This window comes from Ambystoma mexicanum, chromosome 10 (assembly GCF_040938575.1).
Source record: "Ambystoma mexicanum isolate Mex_15411 chromosome 10, UKY_AmexF1_1, whole genome shotgun sequence".
NCBI classification, from domain to species: domain Eukaryota; kingdom Metazoa; phylum Chordata; class Amphibia; order Caudata; family Ambystomatidae; genus Ambystoma; species Ambystoma mexicanum.
Window position 1 is genome coordinate 1,528,982,242 of NC_090932.1, and position 25,606 is coordinate 1,529,007,847.

The 25,606-nt window shown below is 47.3% G+C and overlaps 1 protein-coding gene across 20 annotated transcripts in view; it reads right to left on the reverse strand.

Annotated features, from left to right (window-relative positions):
* Window positions 1–25,606, reverse strand: part of CIT (citron rho-interacting serine/threonine kinase) — a 2,264,529-nt gene that overhangs the window by 133,911 nt on the left and 2,105,012 nt on the right. For all 20 annotated transcript variants that reach the window (XM_069619729.1, XM_069619715.1, XM_069619714.1 and 17 more), the window contains 3 exons: window positions 23,272–23,380; window positions 22,343–22,471; window positions 21,927–22,007 (listed from right to left, as the gene is read on the reverse strand). In XM_069619729.1, coding sequence (XP_069475830.1) covers window positions 21,927–22,007; window positions 22,343–22,471; window positions 23,272–23,380 — 319 coding nt within the window. The remainder of the gene's footprint in view (window positions 1–21,926; window positions 22,008–22,342; window positions 22,472–23,271; window positions 23,381–25,606) is intronic.

Below are 25,606 nucleotides of genomic sequence, written 5' to 3' on the forward strand. Positions count from 1 at the left end.
TGTTTGATCGTTTGGTTATAGCGTTCCACTAAACCATCAGTCTGTGGGTGATAGACTGCTGTCTTTAAATGTTCAATTTTGAGGGTTTCACAGACTTGCTTCAAAACGTTGGACATGAAGTTGGTTCCCCGGTCCGTGACAATTTCTTTAGGAATTCCCACTCGTCCAATGAAGGGAACTAGGACATCACATATTTGTTGTGTATTTGTTGCCTTTAGGGGAAAAGCCTCCGGATACCTTGTAGCATAGTCTACGATAACCAGTATATATTTATGACCTCTTCTGGTCGGTTCCAGGGGTCCGACAACATCAATTCCTATTCGGCTGAAGGGTTCAAGTACCAACGGCATAGGTTGCAGGGGTGCCTTCTTGATGTTCGCTCTATTTTTCTTTTGACACTCCTCGCATGACTGACAAAATCTAGCCACCTGCTGGTATATCCCTGGCCAGTAGAATCTATCCAAAATCTTCTTAGAAGTCTTTTCGGTTCCGAGATGTCCCTCCCCGATCTGTACATGAGCGACCTCTAGAACCGTCGTATAATATTTGCTTGGGACCACCAACTGCTTCAGCACCTCCCCACTCCTAGTTTTGCTCACTCTATACAGTAGTCCCTTTTCCTTGATGAAATGAGGACCTTCTCCAGGTGAAACCTCTTTAGCCCGCTCTCGTGCATATTGGAGTAATGGATCTAGGTCCTAAGCGGATCTGAAACTATCGCCCTCCTCATCCAACCTCCAATCTACGGATACTGGACACACATTCTTAGTTCTCCACTCCTCCTTCATTTTCCTCCTTAGTTTCCGACTCTTCTGAGGTTTGGGGTACGGGGAGGTTATTTCCTCTCCATGAAAAGGGGCCATTTCCCACCAGCTCTTCTCAATCTCATGAATTAGTTTAGAGAATTTCGGCAGATCGGAGCCAATTAGTAAGGGTTTCGGTAGACTGGGTAGTACCGCTGCTTTCACTCCGACTGTTTCTCCACCCACCTTAATTTGTATCTTTCTTGCAGGGTACGCTTTTATATCCCCATGCACACATCTAATAGGAATTTCCCCTGCTGAATGAGGACTTTCACCTACCAGTTCTGAGGTCACCGCTGTCTGCAGACTTCCGGAATCAACTAGGGCAGTGGTAGGCTTCCCGTCGACCTCCGCCTCACAGGTATATAAATATTGAGACTGTCTTCCTGTATAGTTTCCGGGTAGTCTCTTTCTTTCATAGATTCTAGAACACTCACATCCATTGGTTCTGGTTTTGGTTTCTTTGGACAGCATCTGGCGAGATGTCCCCATTCTCCACAATCAAAGCACTGTGGGCCTCGAATAGATGTTGTCGCTGTACGATAATTCGAGGGTCCCTCACTGCTAGGTCTGATCCTGAAGTTCTCCCCTTCGGGTTTCCTCAACATAGAATGAGGCCATCTTGGTTGGGGTGTAGGTTTATTCATCATGACGTGTGGTTTAGAACTAGATGCATAGTTCAACACCCGGCCCTGTCCTGCCTTTTGATACGCCGCCGCTACTTCCACTGCCTCTAACAATGACAATCGATGGTGTTGTTTGACCCATCGTTGTACTGGGCCGGGTAGCCCTTCTATGAATTGCTCCAAGATGACCTTTTCCAATATCTCAGCCGGTGCGGACACAGTGGGTTGTAACCACTTCTCGGCCAGCTCTTTCACTCGGTAGAACAACTGTCTTGGAGTCTCCCCTTCCCCCAGTCTAACCTCTCTGAACTTGATACGATAGGTCTCCTCATCTTGTCCCATACGTTCTAGAACCACCTTCTTCATGTCTCCATAAGTGGTATCCCCCGTGGGATTTGCGGTCTGATAAGCTGACTGCATCTCACCGGTCATCAATGGTGCGATGTAGTGGCACCATCTCTCGGTAGGCCATTGGGCATTTCGAGCGACCCTCTCGAAGTTCACGAAGAAATGTGCTGGGTCTTCTCCTACTGAGTATTTTTGTAATACGGAAGTAGGGACTTGAGGATTATTCCTGATATTTGTGACTTCCAACAACTGCGCTTGCTGCATTTGTAATGCCTGTTGGAATGCTAATCTATCTGCTTGTGCTTGCTGATTCTGCATTTGTATGGCTTGTTGTAGCATCTGTTGTCCCTCGGAAAGGGTCTTAATGAGGTCCTCCATGACGTTCTCAGTGTCCCACTTCTGACACCACTTGTAACAAGTTAGTTTTTAAAAACATGAATGAGACTCAGAGCCAATACGTAAGTGGTGAGAATCGCAACGAGAATCCTCTTCTTTTATTGTAACAACTGTTTTTTATCTTTCTTTTATAGGTTGAAAAGGATACGTTTTCCCTTGCAGTAGGTTTGAAACCCAAGACCTTCTTGTAGAACACTCTAGGACTCTTCTTCCCAGGTAAGTCTCTAAATGTCTTTTCCAGATCTTTTGCTCTTTCTGTCTTACTCTGTATGTCTATTAACTTCCTCTTGAATTAGTCCTATTCAACTTGGATGAAACATTTAACTTAGTAGTCTCTTTTATTTAGGTTTTCTTGATGAACTGTTTATTGGAAGTTCGTAATGATGTGGACTACTTAACGACATTGCCCATCCGAGGTTTATGACGGCCGCTCCGTTGGTACACGGCCTTTCTGTCTCTTTTCTCTGCCTACGCAGCCTTCTATAGCTCCTCCGCGCTACTCTATGTACATATGCTCTCTTTCTTTGCTTTTTTTCCCTCTCCCGGTGCTTCACGTACCTTCGTAGCAACGTGTGCTACTGTTGGTTTCAAACAGGATTCCCTCGCGCTATCTTCACTTCTCTCGGTATTTTCTTGTCATCTGGTCTTCTGACTTCAGCGCCCGCTGTCTCCGCCTCCTCAGATTCCCCTTGCTGGCCGCACCCGACAGGCTGACACGGCAGGCTGGGAGATCAGCTGTCTTCTTCGTAGAAACCGCTGCGGAGCACACGCCCCTCTTCGGCTACGAGATCAGCTGTCTTCTTCGTGGAAACAGCTGTGGAGCACACGCCCCTCTTCGGCTACGAGATCAGCTGTCTTCTTCGTGGAAACAGCTGTGGAGCACACGCCCCTCTTCGGCTACGAGATCAGCTGTCTTCTTCGTAGAAACAGCTGCGGAGCACCCGCCCCTCGTCGGCTACTCTGTAATGGCACCAACGCCGGCGCTGTATTTCTTCAATCTCTAGCCTCTTAACTCTGTAAACTTTATGTGGCGACAACCGGTCGTCGTATCAACTCAAACGCAGGCTTTCCTTAGTGCAACGGCACCTCAGGACGAGCAACAGGAATCATTTTCTTTTTAGCCCGGACAGCCTAATATGCCCAGACGTAACCGTCGTCCTCCGGCTTTTCCTCCCCTCGAGACGTCTCCTAGGCAACACAAACAGAGTCATCAACATTAGAGGAAAGCCCATACATCTGAGGCTTCCTGGTCTTCCTGAATGGGCTAATGTCTATATTTTACTCCCCATGTAGAAACTAACTCCGTCACAACCACCCATGCATTGACTCACTCATAACATTCATTAAAAGAGACAGACACATTAAAGGTGGACTGCTTGCAACAGTCACTGCCTCAGAACTGGTGGTGGCTCCTGGTCTGTGTGACAATTGCATCCCCTAACCCCAGACAGGGGACTTTTTCACATTCTGCTGCCAGTGAGCATCCAAGAGACCCTTGAAATTGTGTCAAAGTTGCACTGTCACCTCTGTTGGAGGCTGCAACCATCACCATGCAAACGTGATAAAAAACATTAAGGTGTCAACCTGCATGCTGAATGTTTCAAAGATAAGGAATCTGCAGCAGCAATAGTATCCATTAGACATAGTCTTATCTTGGCAGAGAAGAAACAAGTGTCCCTACCTGAGACCATGTTGGGTAAAGCTATGGCAGAAACCTTGATCCCTTGATGCAAGAATGGGCCCTCTGCTCAAGTGGAAATCTTGATAACTAGCCCCTTCACAAACTAAAGGAGAAGGCTAACCAAGTGCCTGAGGCACTGTCAGGACTTGGAAAAAGATCATAAGCTCATCTGGGTGAGGAAAGCCAGCCCGTTGCATCTTATTTTTAAGTATGACCCTTCAAGGGCATGGCTGGACCGAACACCAGCCTGTGAACTGGTTTGTTGCCAACTCTTGCTCTGGCCACTAAATTCCAACAAAAGCAGCTCTCTGTGTGTGTTTTTTTTTTAGTGTTTGTTGCATCTCAGTGTTGGTGGCTTTGCTTGTGGAATAGCAATAGATGGAACTGCAGGAGGTGCACCAGATGATTGAACCTGAGAGAAAGCCTCAGTGTATTCACTGCCAGTCTCTGGTTTGACAGGCAGCTCGGTAGGGACACTAATCAATTTAGTATCTTCATTGTATGGTACCTCAGCATGATAGACAGAGGGTGTAGGTTTCAAAGGGAATACAGTTTCTGCACAAGTAAGGTTAGGCTGGGAAGGCATCTCAGTGCCAACAACATTAGATTTAGGCCCAATGGGAATCTTGGTGTGAGCAGCTGCAATACCGGATTGCCGAGTTATTCAAGAGTTATCTACTTTCCGAGCTGTGAGGAGGAGGATCAGACATGGAAGCTGCACAGCAGAAAAGAGGGAGGAGCGTTGTGGCGAGGCAAGGACCGACCTGGGTCCATCGGCCTGAAGAGGTGAGCGGTCCCCCGGGGGTGACACAGGAACGGTTCCGTGACAGGGAGAAGGAGTGAAGAGGAGGCAGCCACAGACCCGCCCCGGCCCTACATCGGGACCAGAGTGGAAAGAAGGGGGGAGAACAGACCGACTCCCTCCCCCCCCACCCCCGGGGTGAAACATGGAAAAAAGAACATACCTTTCCCGCACCACAAGAGCGAGGAAGGGAGGACAGCAGCTCCAAAGCCTCAACTCAAAGGCTGACAGTGTGGCCGAGGACCCAAAACGGCAACTGCCCGACAGTGAAGAGGAAAGAGGAGCGGTGTGGCAGGACCAAGGCACAACAGTGAGCGGACCCTCAGGGGAAGGGAATAGTTTCTTACCTGTAACTCCATTTCTCCAGCATTGGTATCTTTCATGGATTCACATGCTTAGAATATTCACCGTCGTCAGACTGGGACCCCTCGGTACACATATATAGCCTTTTCCAAAGTAAAACTTTCGACACTTTTGTGTCCTATCCACGTCCTTCTAGGACACGCCTACGCCTGCTCTGCAGGCCGTGCTAGTATAAGAGGCCCGCCCCCGCGGCTCCCCTTCAGATTTCGGCCCCTCCAAAGTAGGAAGGGTTAAATTCATCACATACATTACATACGGGGAGGTTGGCGGGCGCATGTGAATCCATGAAAGATACCAATGCTGGAGAAATGGAGTTACAGGTAAGAAACTATTCCCTTCTCCAGCATTGGATCTTTCATGGATTCACATGCTTAGAATAGATTGTATAGCAGTAACACTTGAGACGGCGGTGAGAATGTAATGTAACAATATATATATATATCCTCGCCCTACTACACAATGCATATGTACAGCAGGAATAAGTTAACTCATATAACCTTATCCACAAAGTATACTCTCATGAAAAGGTAGAAACCCGACTCTCCACAGCGTGGAGCTTACCTTACTGAAACAGATGGCGCAGGACAGCTCTTCCCATCTGCACCTCGTCTGCATGCTGCCTGGCAAGGCAGTAGTGGCGGGTAAACGTGTGGGGCACTGACCATGCCGCAGCTTGGCATATGTCTGTCAGCGGAATTCCAGCCCATAACGCTGTTGAGGAGGACATCGACCTTGTAGAATGAGCTCTAGGATGTCCTTGCAGTGGCCTTCCGGCCTTAGAGTGACAAAAAGCAATCGTCGACGAGACCCATCTAGCCAATCCCTGTTTAGAGATTGCTTTTCCTCTCGCCGACAACCATATGCGACGAACAGTTGCCGAGTAGCCCTGATGTCTTGTGTACGATGTAGGTAGAATTTCAGAGCCCTCTTAACGTCCAGGGTATGAAGAGTTTTTTTCTGCTGCCGATGATGGAGTGGCAAAGAAAGTAGGCAGAACCACGGATGAGTGTTCGTGATATACCGTCGGAACCTTCGGGACGAACATAGGGTTAGTTGCCAGAACTACCTTGTCCTTAAAGAATCTTAGGTAGGGCGGGTCCACGACCAGCGCTTGCAGTTCCGAGATACATCTGGCTGATGTGATAGCTATCAAAAATGCCAACTTCCACGAAATGAATTTTATGTCGGACGTGGCCATAGGCTCGAAAGGCGGTTTCATCAAGCCTGCCAACACTGTGTTGAGGCTCCACGTCGGGGGAAAACGTTTCACCGGGGGAAAAGCTCGAAATAAACCCTGCATGAAGTGTTTTACCAGTCTGTCCCTGAATAGAGGAGACGACTGCCTCTTCCTTGTGAATCTCGAGATGGCTGCCAGGTGTACCTTTATCGATGAGGGGGACAATCCCTTTTCTGCCAAGAGGAGCAGGTAAGGTAGAACTTGTTCCGGCGTCACCAGCAATGGTTGTAGGCCCTGTTGTCCTCTACACCATTCACAGAATCTCCGCCACTTATAGGAGTAAGATTTGTTAGTAGAAGGGGCTCTAGCCGCCTGTAGAATTTTTTGGCAATCCTCTGAAATGTCTAAAGCACCGAACTCTGAGAAGTCAGGAGCCAGGACGTAAGGTTGAGACTGTCCGGGTCGTGATGCCACACCGTGCCTCTGTCCCGGGATAGAAGGTACGGAACTTTCGGAAACGCTATGGGATGTTCCAGCGATAGATGGAGGAGGTCTGAGAACCACGGTTGCCTCGGCCAGTATGGTGTCACTAGGATCACCTGGCAATTGTATCTGCGTATCCACTGTATTGTTTTCCGTATGAGGGGAAACGGGGGAAAAGCATAGAGGAACATGTCCGTCCATGGGAAGGAGAACGCCTCCCCCACCGAACCCTCTTGGGGCCATCTGCTTGCAAATTGCTCGCATTTCTTGTTGTCTTTGGTCGCGAAGGCGTCCAGAGGGGGGTGACCCCATTTCTCGAACACTTTCCTCAAGTGACCCGTGTCCACTTCCCACTCGTGTATCTGGGCCATGCTTCTGCTGAGGGAGTCGGCTTGGCCGATCCACACTCCTGGAAGGTGATGAGCCACGAGGGAAATTTCGTGTTTCGATGCCCAATGCCATGTTTTCTGGGCTTCTATGGAAAGAGTCCTCGATCGTGTCCCTCCTTGTTTCCTCAGATAAAACATGGCTGTTGTATTGTCGGTCAGTATTCGCACTTGCGAACTCTTGATGTGTGGTAGGAACGCCTTCAAAGCCCATCGTACCGCTCTGAGTTCCAGTACGTTTATGTGTAGGAGTGACTCCGTTGGAGACCAGCGACCTTGCGTTTGGAAAGCAGCCATGTGCGCTCCCCATCCGGTTAGGGACGCATCCGTAACTATGGTGCTCTGAAACTCCAGCTCCTGTAGGGGCATACCGTTGTTCAGATTGTGGGAACTCTGCCACCACTGCAGGGTCCGACGTAGCTTGTCGTCGTCAACGGTTATCCTGTCCGACCACGATCCCTGAGCCTGTGTCCATCGGTCCGCGCGGAATTCTTGGACTGGCCTCATGAATAGTCGACAGTTTCTCACCAGATGGATGCAGGATGCCATGGCCCCTAGGACCGAAACATACTTTCTCACTGAGATCCTGGTGTTTCGCCGTAGCCGGGCCGCTTGTTGAATGAGTCTTGAGGTCCTGTCGAGGGAAGGTTTCACGAGCCCTAACTGAGTCTCGAACTGTGCCCCCAAGAATACCAGCGTTCTCGATGGCCGCAGAGAGGATTTCTCGAAGTTTATGGCAAATCCTAGCCGTTGTAGAAGCTGCATGGTGGCTTGCAGACTTGTGTTGGTCGACGCTGGGGAGGATCCCCTTACCAGCCAGTCGTCGAAGTATGGGTATACATGGTGGCTTTGCTTCCTTAGCCAGGCAGCCACTGGAGCCAGGCATTTTGTGAACGTTCTGGGGGAGGTCTTGAGCCCGAAAGGAAGAACCGTGAATTGGTAGTGAGTTCGCCCTATTACAAAACGTAGGAATTTCCTGTGTTTCCGACACATTGGAATATGGAAATACGCATCCTGTAAATCCAGGGACGCCAGGATATCTCCCTTTTGAACTGCGCGGATCACTTCCTGCAGAGTGAGCATCTTGAACTTTAGGCTCTTTAAGGACTTGTTGAGATCGCGTAAGTCTTGAATGGGACGCCATTTGCCGTTCGGCTTTTTTACGACGAAGTATCTTGAGTAGACTCCTTGACCTCTCTGTGATGTTGGAACCAATTCTATCACGCCCTTCGCTAACATGAGTGTAAGCTCTTGTTGCAGTACCTTCATATGGGACTGAGCGGTGAACGCAGGTGAAATTTGCGGAGGGGTGTGTTTGAATTGCAGAGAGTGTCCGTTTCTTATGGTGTCTAACACCCATTGGTCCGTCGTTATCCTTTCCCATTCGTCGACATATGCTGAAACCCTTCCCCCCCAGAACGGTGCGTGGTATGTCACTGCTGATCTTTATATTGCTTGTCTCTCGACGACGATGGGTATGATGGTCGTTTTCTGGAAGACTGGAAGTTTCGTCAACGGTTAGCCGATTGTGAGGCACGCCGGTATCCCTGGGAGGGGTAAGCCGATCTGGCAAAGGATCTGTCTCCAGAAGAGAATCTTGAATTACCTGAAGCCCCTCTAAAGGGACGAAAAGACTTGTAACTTCTGCCACTCTGGAGGGCACCCAATGAACGTGCCGTGTCCGAATCTTCTTTCATCCCTTTTAGGGCCTCGTCCACCTTCTCGCCAAAAAGAAGGTCTCCCTCAAAGGGCATGTCTAAGACCTTGTATTGCACTTCCAGCCTGAAGTAGGTACACTTAAGCCATGACTGTTGACGCAATACCACCCCATTGTTGACTTGCTTGAAGCCTGACTCAGCAAATCCACCGCGATGTTTATTGCGTGATTTGAGGCTTCCTCACCCTCTCGGACCAGTAGCATCGCCGCCTTCCTCTGTTCTTCTGGAAGATGATCAAGCAGCGGAGCTAGTCTGTGCCACATCTCCCTATCGTATCTGGCCACAATTGCCAGAGAGTTTGCGGCCTTTACTGTGGTCGCTCCCACGGAGAGCACTTTCTTGCCAAAGGCATCTTGGCGTCTTGCCTCGTTCTCAGGAGGAGTTGTGCACTTGTGCTGTGCCTTTGCCTTCCTCGCTGCTGCCGCCGACACCACCGAGTCCGGTGTTGGTTGGGAGGGTAAACACTTGGGGGTAGACTCTGGAGCCTTAAACTTTTTTTTCTAGGCGTCCTTTCACTGCTGGTTCTGAGAATGGGTGTCTCATTGTCTGCAACCCCTCTTTCCATACATGGTCCAGTATTGGTATCGAGAACACCGACCTCCTTCTCTTGCCCATGTGGTCGAACAAAAAACGATCCTTTTTCTGTTCTTCTTGGGATAGACCAAATTCTTTGCATGCCTTCTCCATCATAGAATGGAATGACGCGATGTCGTCCGGAGGGGACGGGTGAGCTGGGCTTCTGGGGTTTTCCAACTCCGCCTCTGACTCCCAGGTAGGATCCCTGGAGGGGGATAATGAGATACCCGACATGGCCCCCCTGTCAGACTCCGAATCTGGCAGCTCACCTTCCTCCTGTGCCAGTGTAGAGATTGGCGTGCGTGGGTGCGTCGGTTGACGGGACGGGCCCGGCTCGTCGACGAGTGACTGTGGCAGGCTTGCCTGGGGTAGTCGCTGGTCCAACGACTGCAACAAGGACTGAAGCATGGACAGAATATCCAACGACAGAACCGATTGAGGATTGAGGAGAGGGGCAGATACCGGTGTAACGGAGGCCCTCGTCGACGACTTGTCAGCCGCTCGTAGCCCTAGGTCTGCTGGGCCAGCTACTCTCTCGTTCTCGTCCTCCGAGGACAGCAACGTAGCTTGTTCTTGTAGCAAAGGCTCCGGGGGGGTCGGGTCAAAGACTTCAGGCCTCCAGGCCTCCTGTAGGACCCCCGTCGACGAGGCCCTCGTCGACGCCATTGTCGACGGGACGGTGGATGCCCCCTGTGCAAGTGGCAGGGAGGCGGTCGATGACTGGACCGCCGTCGACGACGAAGACTTCGTAGGTGTTTTGGCGGTCCCGCCTTCTCCACACTGTGCCCGCTTTTACTCGACTCCCGACTCGTGGTCGATCTGTGATGATCGCCAGAGGAGGATTTCCTTTCCTTCTCATGCTTTTTTGATGAGGATGATTTCTTTGCCGAGGAGTCTCTAGTGGAGTGACTTCCAGACGACTCTTTTTCCGACGGTCTAGATTTCTTCGCCGGTGGTTCCGACGAGGCCGCGCGGCGTGATGTTTTCGCCGACTGTGTGGAGCCCACCTCCGAGGGGGGGTATGCCCCCGCTCCATCATTCAGCCATGCCACCAGGCGTCGGTTACGGTCTTTGAGGGTTTTTTGAGAAAAACCCCTTGCATATGTCGCAGGTGTCCGCCGAATGGTGAGCGTGGAGGCAATATATGCAATCCATATGTCCGTCCCCCTCATAAACCTTTTTTAAGCTGCATGTCGCGCATGGACGGAACAGCGCTTTACCTGACACAGAGGACATTATCACTCGAAATCCAATGACGCAACCTAATACAAAACAGTAGGACAACACGAGGAGATCCCACTACTTTGGAGACGGTTGAAATCTGAAGGGGAGCCGCGGGGCGGGCCTCTTATACTAGCACGGCCTGCAGAGCAGGCGTAGGCGGGTCCTAGAAGGACGTGGATAGGACACAAAAGTGTCGAAAGTTTTCCTTTGGAAAAGGCTATATATGTGTACCGAGGGGTCCCAGTCTGACGACGGGGAATATTCTAAGCATGTGAATCCATGAAAGATCCAATTCTGGAGAAACAAAGAACGACACGGTACCAAGGGCGTAGTGAGGAGGGACAGCCACGATCCTGCCCCAGAATTCCAACGGTGCCGGCAAGGAATGGAGAGAGCAGACCGCCCCCCCCAGCCCCTGCGGTGAAACACAGGAAAAAGGGGGGAAAAGAATAAAACCTTCCCAAGTACATGAGCCTGGAAGGGAGGGCAGTAGCAAACCTCTGGAAGTGAAAGAGAAAGGAAGCTCTAAAAAAGGTGACAGTGAAAACGTAATCCCTGACAGCTCTGAGCAACCAGAGAAACTTAGGTCTATCATCGCAAGTGACCGAGGGGTGAAGGGAGACTGGGGATACAAGCAGCTCACAGCAACCGAGACAATGTCCAATACAAGGCCCCTGGGGATACCAGGAAAAAGAGGTGGGCCAGAGGTGCGACTAAAGACGGAGACGAAGCCAGGGAGCCATAACACAGACACTAAGGAAGAGCGGACAGGGACCAGCTCGCCCTGGAGGCACAGAGAGCACTAACAGGCAGAATATGAGAATCCAGGAGCTAGAAGAGCAAGAAAGGACGAGAGCGAAAGACCAACAATCCAAACTAACAGGACCCTAGACGAAGATGGATGTGTACACAACGGGAGGAGCCGCCAGACACCTGGATCCAGGGAATGAAAGAAGTAATAAAGAAGGTACTATGGCAGCAACACAATAAATCCTACTGGCAATCAAAGAATCAAAAATGCAGTTGGAACAGAGAATAGACTCGGTGTGGTTGGACGTGGCACTTCTAAAACAAGACCTAAAAAACATGTCCAGGAAGTCAAAGGCCGAATATCAGAATTGGAGCATGCCCCATCACTGCTACAACGAGACACCCAGCTGCTGCTCAAGGTGCAGGAGAGCAGGATGGAGGAAGCAGAGGGGTGCTCATGCCGGAATAATGTAAGACTGAGTGGACTACCGGAAAAAGGCAGAGGCCCCTCCATAGAATTGTGTTCCTTTGAACAGCTAATCCAAGAATGCATGGGCCCTCAAGGATTGTCCAATTCTTCTAGGTAGAGAGAACCACCACCCGGAAGCCCGCCAATGCAAGTGATTGTCAGGATATTAAACTATAGAGACAGGGATGTAGTCCTCCAAATGGCAAGGAGAAAGGGGCCTCCAACACACAACGGAATAATTAAAGCAATTTACCCAGACTTCACCAGGGCGGTACAGAAGGCCAGACAAATATCTGAAGCCACCAAAAGGAATCTCAGGGAAAAGGGATAAGATATGCAATGATGCACCCAGCCACTCTACGAATCTGCAGATCTAAGGGAGTCTGTTTTTTCAATAAACCCACTGAAGCATGGTAATGAGCCGAAAGGCAGGCTAGCCAAGCGACCGACAGGCCACAAAAACAGACTCCAACCAAAAGCAGACAAGGTCTAACAGGGGGGCTATCAGGCTAAAACGATTCTGAAGAGAAACAACGGGAAGAGATACCCAGAGACACAAATATCGGTGGGACAAGGATCCCCTAAATGTCCGGCCTGAATTCGGATTGAACAGATTGAACAGACTAGAAGCGGTTAAGCGGTGGGAGCAAGGGCACAGTGACCATTTTGCAGGGCCCCCATATAGAATCCATCTCCCGGCTCGGGGAGATGGGTTGTTTAGTTGTTACGGGACAACAGATGCTTGTAAGTTGGGAGAAGTATGGGGTGGGACTGGGGAAGGGGCAGTTCGGGGCGACGGGTGATGGGAGTTGGGCCAGGGAATAATGGTTGGGAATGCACAATGGGTGGGGATCTACCAGTGGACATATGGGAAGGAACAATGGAACCCAGACATCAGGGGAACGAACAATCAAGAGTAAGAGGGAATGGGACGTATAACTGTAAGATGCCTTACAAGGAATGTAAACGGCATGTTGGATAAGATAAAAAGGGGGTTGGCCATGCGATATCGTAAAGAGAACAAGACAGATATCTTCTTGCAGGAGACCCACCTCCTGGGCTCTGTCTGCTGTTTCCTGGGGAGAGGGCAATACCATGTGGTGGGACATGAGGGCTACCATTGGGGATAAAGAGGAGTGGCAATATTAATACATACATCCTTACCCCTTCAGGTTACAAGGGACGAGAAGGGAAGATATCTGGGGGTCGCTGGGATACTGTGTGGGGAATCAATCCTGTTAGCCAGTGTTGGGGGGGGGAACGCCCAGGTATGCCAGAGGGATACTGGAAGTCTACAGGCTTGGAGGGCACAACACCCTCCCCCAGAATACACGGAGGACTCAGTAAACGGCAAGTTCAAACTGTGGTTTATTACAGCAAAAACCAACAGGCATTGATACAAGAACGCCAAGAAATCCCATCATGTTACACAGTAAATGGCGCGCAGGCCGCATTTGCTCAACATATGCATCATAACTCTGTCATTACTCAGGCCGTTCTCCAAAAACCTATTGCGATGTGGGATTGGCCGTCAGGAGCATGACAACATATTTGGGTACCTATATGTGTTATTCTACTGGCTGTTCTGTGTCAGGTGGCTGGACTGTTCCATCCCCAATTCAGTATCTATAACATTGTTGCAGTCTTGTGGACTTACCATTGGCTCTTGCCCGTTGCTATCCGCCCCTAGGGTACTAAACTGATCGGCTAGAGCCGACGTCCCCAAGCCTGGGACCCGAAATGGTACTGAGCTCACTGTGTAACTTTTCAAAGTGATGAGAACGATTGTGTGTCTGTATTGTAACTTGTGTGCACCACATTTGCCTTATGGGATATTCTCCTGCTCAGCGCAACACTTGTTGCATACTGTTGCATACTTGTTGCAGTCTGTGTCTGGCTGCCTGAGATCGGCTCTCCTTTCTCACCACCGATCACTGTCCATTGTCTGCTTCAGCTGTATCACGTGGTTGAAGACCACGAAATTGAGCTCTGTAGCTCAGAATTATGAGGATTTATCCACCTTTTCTGCAGCTTGTCCCTTTGTTGTCTGGGGATTGGAATGTCATCTGTATATCTTGACCTTGGCTGAGGGCCCTGTCTCACACGTCTTGCTCTCTGTCCGGCTTGAATCAGCTCGATTCGTCCTTGCTCAGTGGTCTGAGGCTTGCTGTAATTTTCCTAAACCTTGTAATTTGGTTTCTACATTGTCCACGCTATACTATATTCTCCATAGGTTACTCACACTTCGCTCTGCCAGGTCCCATAGGTGCTCCTGCAGTCCCATGGGGTTATTCGCATTTAAGCATCTGCAAGCTGTGCTCAGGATCTCTTGTGCCTTGCGGTTTCTGGGTTGCTGCATTTAGCTAAATGGCAAAATAATAAAAGCAATGAAAGTATGTATATTAGTCTGTCCTCTAACTATAGAACTGTACGCTCGTGTTCTTCATGTATTCGAGTGTGTGTCGTGAAGTACGGATGGCATGTGTGCTTCATGTCTAACGCTGCTATGTCAAGGTGTCTCTAATGACGTCAGCAACATGGCTTTTTGGTGCTTAGTCCAGGCTGTCCATATAGGTGTCTCCAACCATGGCCTGCGGCTCTTCACCCACACATGGATAGATCTGTACTGTACCTGATCTGTATGGCTGGCTGAGGGGATACCTCTCAACATATTTGTCAATCATTGGTGCATGTGGGATTCGTCTGAAATAGAATGGGTGATTGCAGTGTTTTCTGGACTTCAGTCTTGTCATGAACTTGACGGGAGCGGGGGTGGTGGCAGCAGGATCCAGACTCCCTCTTCACCAGCGTATATGCACTTCCAACCTTACAGGCAGAACTTTTAAACAGACATCCAAACCTTACTAGCAACTCAGGGAGCCAAGGTCATCATTGTGGGGGGCACGTTAACGATTTGGTGGATAGAGGGAAAGACCAAAGATTCAAATGGGGCCGCCCAATAGGAGGAGGGGGTAGTACGAGGCTGCCGACCTTCCTCACGGCATCCGGACTTCGAGATGTATGGAGGGATCTCCATCCAGAATAGACACACTTTTCATTCTACTCAGGAGCCCATGATGCTCAATTGGATAACTACATACTAATGACCTGCACAATGTCAGGAAGGGTGAGGGAAGCGAGGTACTTGCCATGGGGACTGTCGGACCATGCCGTGCTGCAAATAGTACTGGAAGGGAAAGAGGGTGCAGGAACGGGTCACTGGAGACTTAATGCATATCACCTGGGGAATGAGGAGACGAGGAAAGCACTGGTGGACAGCACCAAGGAATATTTTGAGAATAACCTGGGCACGGTAGACAGTCAAACAAAGATATGGGAGGCATATAGAACAGTGCTTAGAGGGACTGCCCAAATTATAATAGAGGGACTGGAGAGGAAAAGGAAGGCTAATATAAAGAGGAAGGAGGAGGAAGTATAAGAAGCAGAGAAGCTTCACACACAGGCCCAGACAGATGCCAATAGGAAAGCACTGTCTAGGGTGGTCCAGGAACTAAAGGAAATCACGACAGATGAAGCCCGAACAGCAAATCTGTCGAAAAGTGCAAGGATCTAAAACCTGGGAGACAAAGGAGGGAGGATGTTAGCATGGCTAGAAAGGAGGGAGGAAGGAGGGAGATGTGTGCAGGCGGTGATAGATGGGACAGGGGAAGAGCTAAGAGAGGGGAAGGACATAACGCGTGCCTTTGCTGAATACTACCAGGCCTTGTATGCTAAAGCCCAAGGCGCAACGTCGAGAGTAATCGAACAATACCTGAATGGCATTGCCCTACCACAGATAGGGGAAAGGCAACGCCTCGATCTAGAGACCCAAATTACAAGGGAAAAATTGACACCGGCCATACAAGAGTTACAGACCGGCAAGACACCCGGACCAAACGGTTTCCCAGTGGAATACAGGAAAGATATGTCAAAGGAGGTAGGAGAAAAAAGCCGTACTAGGAAGGAACTCCCAGTAGACCTAAGAATGGCTAATATAGTAGTCGTACACAAAAAAGGAAAACCACTGACAGCATGCTCATTGTACCGCCCAATCTCCCTGCTGGACGTGCAGGCTAAAGCCTTGGCCAAGGTGTTGGCGAAGAGCTATTGCCACAAATCAATAAATTGATCCACCCGGAAAAATGTGGATTTTTACCAGGCAGGGCCACGAGAATTAATCTGCGAAGGCTACAAAACGCACTAGCACTATCGAAGACCCCAGAGGGAGACCATGTAGAGAAGGCCTTCGACTCGTCAGATGGGAATTATTGTGGGCAGTGATGCGAAGAATGGGTTTGGGGCTGGAATATGTAAGGTGGGTGCAGCTACCATACACGAACCCACTGGCCAGAGTCACAGTGTTTGGCCATGTATCTAACACGTTCCCACTGCATAGGGGTACCCGACAGTGATGTCCACTTTACGCTGTAATATTTTTACTGGCAATAGAACCACTAGCGCAAGTATTACGCACAGACCCTACTGTTAGAAGGTTCAAGTGGTCAGGAAGGAGGGAAGACAGAATATCCCAATATGCGGACAATGTCTTGGTGTACTTAGGTGAACCGGAGAGATCGGGCCCAAGAGTTATCCAATTACTAAAAGAATATCAGAACTACTGTGGGTTCTAGGTTAACTGGGAGAAGTTTGTGATAATGCCAGTGAAAGAGGGAGAGGGGGCAGTACCGGCAGGATGTCCACTCCGAGTAGAAATCGAGGGGTTCAAGTATTTGGGGATCAAGGTGCAAAGGGATGCAAGGTTTTTCACTGCAAAGAACTAAGACCCGATCATAGCCAGTCTAAGACAGAACGCGAAACACTGGGCCACCCTGCCGTTGACTCTGCTGGGGCGAGTCAATCTATTCAAAATGTTGGCGCTCCTTAGATCATATATACTACAAAATGTCCCAGAGCGCATCACGTATAAGCAATTCAATCAAATCAACATCCTTATCAGGGAGGTGATATGGGGGAAACCCCCACGGATCGCCCTAACAGTCTTTACTAGGTCGTTATGGGAAGGGGTCTGGGTCTCCCCGACGTAAAGAAGTACTATTAGTCGGCACATCTAATGCTAGCCAATGAGTGGGTATATGGAGGGAGGGATCTCCCGCATACAGGACAGGAGCTAGAGGTCACAGGAAACAGACCCACTTCAGGTGCTCTACAGGGGAGAAAGATGGAGGTCGCTCCCACCGGCAGGGCGGGAACTAGTCCAGATAAGGGAAGAAGCCAACCGTAGGATGGGGTGGGGAGGGAAATATACGAGAGCGCAGCTGCTATGGAACAACGCACAACTGGGAGAAATCCAGAAACTAGGCAGACAGACTAGGTGGACAAGGGTGGGGATAACGAGGGTGGGAGAGTTGATGAGGGAGCGGGGGCTGATACCTTTCCAAGACCTAATGAATAAATACAGACCTGGCAAAGGGAAAGAATATACACACCTGTGCTTGCAACATGCATTGTCAGCCCAGTTTAAGGAAGACCTCGACTTGCCAGATCATAGCTCACTAGAGGTTAACCTGTTTACGGAAACCCCTCCGAAAGAAAGGAATATTGACCCTGTACCAGGCAATAAACAACTTTTCACCCCCCCTCCCCCAAACCCCCTGTTAGAACTGCTTGAAAGGAAGTGGGGAAGAGACTTCAGGAATTTGGAAAGCGAAGAGTGGGTGGAGGCGATGGTGGCAGCAAGAGAGGTTAACGTGTCCTCCAGAATGAGGCTGATCCAATATAAAATACTGTACAGAATATACCTATCAAGGGACAGACCATACAAAATGGTGAGGCTTGAAGAGGACGTGTGCCTCAAATGTGGGGGGGCAGAAGGGGGCGGTGGGTACCTTGTATCACCTGCTGTGGGAATGTGAATTGGTGGCGGGACTTTGGGACCAAGTCCTAGGGAGCATGAGGAGGGTGCTGGGTATTCCAATCCCTAAAGACCCAAAAGTGCTGTTATTACATACTAATGGGGAAATGGAGGGAACAAAATGGGACAGCCAGCTCCTGAATATTGCGACAATGATGGTCAAGAGGGACTTGGCACCTAAATGGGGCTCCAAAGACATGCCGACACGGAGCAATTGGCAAACGGGCATGGAACACGGCCGCAGAATGGCGAAAATCCTTTATCGAACTAGGGGGATGGTGGGGAAATATCACCAAATCTGGAGGAAATGGGAGGAGGCAGACAGAGGGTAGGGGGATGTTCACATTGTGCAGAGTTCAATGTTGTGTACGTTTTACAATGCAAAAATAAAAAGTTTAAAAAAAGAAATCTAGGAAGAACCTTGCAGGGGAGCGTACCAGGGTACCTGCGAGTCTGGATCCCTGCACCCAATTTGTGAAACAATAAAAGGTAGAATTCTAAGAAGGACCCATGCCCTTAGGATTATAAACTGCGTTTGATTGTGAAAAGAAACCTGGGGAAGGAAGCCATTTCCCTGGGTGTGGATTACAGTATCCAAAGGAGAAAGATATATTTTTGAACTTTAGGAAACTTGATTATTCCCGCTTTGAACTTTTTGGTATTGACAAAAGGAACCCGGGGAAGGGAACCATCCCCTGGAACTGTGGACATTGGCTATTTGGAACTTTTTGGATTGGAATATTTCCACGCGTTTGAAAACAAGAGACAATAACCTTTGCACCATAGAGTTTGTTTTAGAGTGTGAGGGACAGAATAGAATTTCGGACACAGGACGTATTCTTACTTTGGGACATCTTGACAAAGGACAGACCCATTAGTTTTAGTTGAGGTAGGGAAACATCTACTAGATTAGGAATAATGAGACATTTTCCACTCCGCTTTTCATTTAATAAAAGTTTGTAACCAAGCCAATGAGTCCTCTGTGTCCGCGTCTCATTCCTGGCTCCTCACAGCACTAACACTTTAATTTTAGAATACAGTTAGATCAGTTTCAGAATACTGTAGGATAGCAAACCGATTGAATAAAAGAACCAGGTAAGTAACCCTCAGTTAGAAAATTGATATATGGGAAATATTGAAGTTATAAATACCATACAAACGGTTTACGGTATTGCACCTTAAAATGTAACTCCCTAGCTAGAAACAAGGGCGCAGAGTGCCCTAGAGTCACAGGTCCCAAAGCAGTTCTCTTCAGAAGGCTAGGAGTAATTTTAAGATTTTGAACAGGTGTGGGCAAAGCCAACAGGATGTTTGTAAGGGCCTCAAAGTTAGTAAATAAATCGAAGAAAAGTCCTCAGCAGATCATCTACCAATCCACCCACCTTAGGGGATGCACAGGGGAGGATCCTTGACCAGAAGATCCGGAAACAAAGAAACTGGTCCTGCAAGGCCACTCTTCCTGTTTGAGAACTTCAGGAGGCATCTTGCTTCACAAGTCAAGAATCTGCTGAGTCCCAAGGCTCAACTCAGGAAAACGACTGATGCAGCCAGGGAGCCCAGAAAGAAGCTGGTAAGCCAACAGGATGGTTCTGGGATGTTTGGGAGGCTTCCAATGGAAGCATCCTCAGGCAGAGGTCGAGTCTGTTAGCCATGGGGTAGGAGCACTAATGAAGGCCTTCTGGAGATCAGTGAAGATGCAGGTTTTTGCCAGGATGGTTGAAGAAAGCAATGCTTGCTGGCTTCCAACAGCATGGCCTTTGTCTGAATGATGATAAGACTGAGCTCTTGCTCCTAGGAACACGTGCCAGTCTTAATAAACCCAGCATCACTTTCAATCATTTAACATCGATAGTATTGACATTAAAGTGGCAAAGGAGGGAAAAACCTTGGGTTTCTACTTAGACTCAGCTCTGAACCTGGGCAAGCAAGTCAACGATACAGCCTGAGCAAAAGCATACACTTGCAAGTTGATCCATGCCTGTAAACCATTCTTATCTACAGACAGTTGGATTACACTAGCGAGAGCATTAATTCTCTCGAAAATAGACTATTGCAATGCACTCTACTTAGGTGCAAGCAAATATATTGTCAACAATCTTCAAATATTACAGAACAATGCACTTAGAGCTGCGCTAAGTATTCCAAGAAAAAAAACACATCTCGGAGGCTAGACGGAAGAATAGCTGGTTTTCAGTCAAGGAAAGGGTGCAGTTTAAAACTGTTTCCCTTACTCAAAAATGCCTAACCAATTCAGCCCCTAAATACTTAATGGAGAAACTTGTCAAAAATACATCGACACACCCTACGAGGACCTTGCAGTCTTTTTGCTTGAAGCTCCCCAAATTTAAACTGAAGAAAGCAGGGGATAGTAGCATTCTTGTTATGAATGCCCGGCTCTGGAACTCCTTACCCGCTACCTTAAGAGCTGACCTTCCCTTCTTTAGCTTTAGGAAAAGTGCCAAAACTTGGCTTCTTGCAAAGGACTCATAACCGGCACCAGTATGTCTCGATTATGACCTGCTAGAATACTATACTGCCTGTATCTTTGTAAATTGGCTTTTATATATACATTATGTATAATATTGTTAATCTCTTTGTGTAAATAATGTAATAATGTCCTGCAACTATTCTGCTATGTACTTGATCCTATATGCAACTTGTATCTGAAAATAACCTATAACACAACCAGATACCCCCGGATTTGGAGTGCCATATAAATAAATAAATAAACAAACCTGTTCCGGGTTTTCATCAGAATGCTACTCTTTGAAGGGGTCTTTGCTTCAATGACAATCTGATGAATGGCTGCAGGAGTCGCCCTTTCATCACGGATTCGGGCTGGAGTCGCCCCGGAGCCCACCGATGGTAAGGATCTGTAACATTCAAACTGGCATGGGGTGTCCAATCCTATGAAGCCTCTGGCCACTACATCTACCCAGAAACAGACACACAGACTTTGGCATGGATGTGGACTGGATCAAGACATTTCCGGCCACAGAAAATGACCACTGATTTTCCTGGGACTGCTGGAGCTTTCCCTGTGAAAGGTCTTAAAATACATGGCAAACCTGGCCCTGTGAGGGCAGGAAGAAGGCCAACCTGCAAGAGGGCCCAAGGAAAGGCAGGAATCTTGTGGCACAGCCATTTTGGAGTATAAAGTACTCTAAATAGCATCAAATGGTAAAATGTAAAAGTGCATGAGACAAAAACAAAAATAGTTTACAAGTATCCACTGCCACCAGCCCATCCTAGACACATCATGCAAGTGACCACAAAGTTACAGAAAACAAATATATATATACAAAATGTCTCTACTGCAGTTCACAGTACAGTGTTGTGTGCAGAGAAAATAAACATTTGAGAACAGAGATCCCCTACACTGATATTTGTAGGGACAGATCAGTGCTCCCAAAACAAATGAGGTTAGCAAAGCAAGTAAAGTAAAAAGGTTTCAATTGCCTCAAAAAAGTCAGACCATGTTACAGACAAAAGCAAAACGTTGGGGTGTCTAATTGATGTTTATGCAGGAAAAGCAGTCATTAGGTACATTATGGGATTGAATGGGCGAACCGGCACAACTCGTACCCTGATCAAACCATTCACAAAGTAAACACAATATACTGAGCAAGTTGCAACCAATGTAAATATTTTTTTTTCATGAAAAGAAAAGAAGAAAATACACATGATGTTTAATTGGAAGCCCTTAGTGGAGAGACTTCTATGTTTCATTCAACTTAAAGTTCATTTGAAATGCCTGGTTGGAGGTTCAAGCTGGGGTGTATTTAAGATAAGGAAAGATAGTTAGGAATCCTCTGTAGAATTGCCAATCTTAATCTGCCTCCACTTTTCTTTTTGAAGACATACCTTAAGCCAATTAAGTAAGTTCATTCTAGCTGATTGCAATCAGTTCCTCCAGGCAAAATGCAAAGGATCACAGGTCCTTTTCAAGATCAAGGGAAGCGTGCCAGGAGGAGGTGTGGAAGAAGGGATACACCAAGCAGAGGAAATGTTATTTACCTTTCTCTGTTTTCTCACCCTCTGCATATTCCTAACTTAAGCTGGGAGGTAGCCTGTTTTTTAATGTTATCCTAGTCTATTCCCCACCCCTCCAATCTAGGAGATTTGTGTCTTCAGCTGAGATAATGTGGGCATAACGACGGATTCAACTTGACTGGGTCCTGACATAGTGCTATACTCTTTTATAGTCTTCTTTACAGAAACCAACCATACAAAGTTGAAAATCCTCACCCACCGAAAGCCAGAGGCAAGCGACTCCATTTCAGATCTTCTGTTCGGCTTCGCCTTCCATAAGAATCCACAAAGACGCCAAATTCTGTTGAAAACATTAGAGACCTAATTATTCAGTCCAACATTACTGACCCAGTAGACCATATGCAGTTGTCATGTTCTGCTGACAGGTGTAACACGTGCAACCCAACGACTGTGGCATGTTACATTTACCAATGACTTTCATTAGCAATAGGAGTTTGATAGATGTAAGAATCCAAAAACGAGGGATGAGGCTTCACCTTTATCTGCCCCCGCCCATCTCCCCGAGTTCAATGGAATTATGTCTGTTACAGATTGTACAGTGCAATATCAGCTATGCTTTGCTCGAAGAGCACACAATACTTTTAGATTAACACTAACTACCTGCGACTAACTTACCATGGAAGCAGAGCAAGTACTCCTCCCTCTGCCCTGTGCTGTTCACCTGCATGATGGCAATTGGAAAACTATTGGATGAGGAGGCGAATACAGCAGAGGCCAAGGAGTGGTCATTTTTGTCCAAAAACTCTACGTGGAAAAAAAGGAAGCTAGTTACTTAATGGATGAAGCTTTGCTACAGTGAACTCTAGACCTTTTAACAGACAGTGACCACTGACAACAAGAAATTGATTACAAAGCATGGCATCTAAAGAGATGTAATCTACAGTCCCAGTGTGACAAGTTGTGTTCTAACCAGTATTCAACAGTAAGCAATAATGACAACCTATGGATAAAGTGCCACCAATTCTCCTATTTTACTGGAACCAGAATAACACATGCTTATTTTCTACAAGAAGAGAAAACAGAATATAAAAATTTTGAATGTATGGCGAGTCCGAAAGAAAGCGAACTAATGTATACACTACAGTAATCTGTTTTACCTCATGGTCACAGGTTGGAATCCCACCAGTTCCACGTAGCCTTTCATCCTTCATAGGTCGATAAAATAATTATCTTTAAGTTGGGTATCAAACTGCTTTTATCAGCACCAAGATGCCCACCTGGAGTGAAAGTGCACTATCGATAAAGCTGCTATATAAGATCATGCACACCTGTTGTGCAGGTAGGTGAGTGATTTCTTAACTCCAAACTTCAAGGTAAAGTTATACGGGGCTAAATAGCACACATGTAGTATTGCAGCAGTTTTTATTATGAAACATCCTTTGTTTTCTGTGCCCTTAAGACAAATCTATGTGTCCTAAAAAATGGCATTTAGGACAAATGCTCTGCCAGTATTGTGGGGACCCTAGTCGTTGGCGAAGCAAAGGGCTAAATGATTTGCACTAATAGACACGGGGCATCCTTTCTATTGACTTCCAGGAACTCACCCTCCAAGGTGTACTGTTTCATCTCAATCTCGTAAAATTTGTTGGTGCCGATAATGATGCTATAACCAGTGAAATAAATGCAGCTACATGGCTCAGAGGTTTCGATCTCCTACAGAAAAGAAACAAGAGGGTTAGAACTACAACATAGAGTTGAATGTCTATATGCAGTTATCAAGGAGGAGGGCAGAGACAACACACGCAGAAAGGAAAAGAAAATGCTTCATGTAATCATTATCACAAACATTTGTCAGTTTTTAAGGCTTTCCACATTTGCTGTACCAAACAAATCTGGACCTACAAAACCAAGTGCCACCATATTTTGAAGTGACAAGCATTAGAAGTGATATATTGTACAAAAAGCGATCACCACCATTTGGAAACTGAATTAAGCCCTTGTGCACAGATCAGAATTTTGTTTCCACCTATTAATGTGGATGTATGTGCAATATATGTGAGAAAAATAGCTTAACATTCATGCCTCATTTTCACCTGCCCCTCCATTCAGCCATCCTTGATCAGTGGAGTCTAATGGCGCTTCATGACTGCTGCATATGAAAAGCTGTAAAATGATGCTTTATAAGACTTCTGAAATGGTTTGTTTACGATGCATATTACTGAATGTTTTCAAAAAGTAACAATAGAAATATAGCAATTTTATTCTCAATTAATCAAATGTTGGTATTTACGCAGCATTATTTTAACTTTCATGATAAACCTGGTCAAAACAATGTACTACATAGTAATGACTAATATACTCATATTCAATTTCCACCATATTAGTGGAATGATGTTCACAGGAAGGGATCCCAAGGTGAGCAGCTTTAGTTTAAAGAAAAACACAGTTCTTAGGCCCTTAAACAGGATTTCACTCGAGCATGCTCCATGCCCTAACCGTCATCTTTCTTATTACCATTCCTAACTTTGGATTCTTATTAGAAGCAACAAAGGGAGGGCCAAATTGAGTAAAATAGACAAGGAACTAGAGTACAGTAGTCACTAATGTGAGTAGCTGATTTACTTCTACTTTTTTTTGTGTAGCGCCATGAACCAGCAGGCATCAGGGTGCACAAGTACGCAGCAAGACATACATAGAGAAGATGGTACAGAAAAAGTCAGCTGAAGGCTGGTCAGGGCAGGGTAGAAAGGACGCTAATTAAAGAGTAGAGTTTTCAGTGATGACCGGAAGGACAATGTTCTTATCCACATGTAGATTGGGTGGCAGGGAATTGCACAACTGGGCTGTTAGGGTGGGAAAAGCCCTTCCGAGTCCGTTAGTATGTCTAACCTTGTGGCTGCTAACCAAAGCAAGGTTGTTGAACGTAGAAAATGTTTGGGCTTTTATAGGGTCACACAAGCCTTCAGGTAAGCTGACGCCTTACCATAGAGGCATTTATGAACGAGTGTAGCTGCCTTGAACTGCATCCGTGTTGAAATTGGGAGTCAATGTAGTGTCTGTCTGCTAGATGATATGTGCTCTGGTCGAGGGATTCCCTTTATCATGAGAACTGCATCATTCTGGAGGATCTGAAGTTTTTGCATGTATTTATTGTCTGGCCCTATCAGCAAAGCGTTGCAGTAATCTAGGCGAGAAAGAATGATTGCTCGTGCTACGGACTCTGAGATAAAGGGTTTTATGTTCTTTAATAATCTAATATGATATTGACCGTTTTCGGAGATGTGGTTTACCTGAGCCTCGGCGCTGAGTGAAGAGTCGAGTGACTTTCCCAACAACTGATATGGTACAATCCCTCATACGAAAAAAAAGGAATATTAATTTCCCAGTTTGGCTCGGGCTAACCGTGTTCCGAACATCAGTAATTCAGTTTTTCCTCAGTTCAAACAAAGTCAGTTCTCAGTCATCCATCGTTCCATCATACAGTAGATGGAATTGAGATTAATAGTATCGGAATCATAGTTCCCGCTGATTGAATGTCATCCGCAAAGTTTGTAAAAAAGACCCCCTGTTCCTCTAAAAGGCTACAGATTGGTCTGATATATAGGTTGAAAAGAGTAGGGGATATGCAGGCACCCTGTGGTACACCACAAAGGATTGGAGCTGGTTTAGATGAGGCATTCCTCCAACACACTGAAGAATTACTGTGTGATAGAAATGATTGATTACAGCTTGTGGATTGCAGGACCCAGTTTCCCAGATCTGTCAATGTGCGAAACAGGCGTTTGTTATCGAGTATGTCGAACGCTGCCGACAAATCCAACAGGTCCAGTAGTCCAGTTTTCCCCTGATCCAGAAAATCAAACTTGTGGGTCTGAAGGTCGAGTAATGCTGTCTCAGTATGGTACTCTGCTCTGAATCCTGATTTACTATGGAATTTAG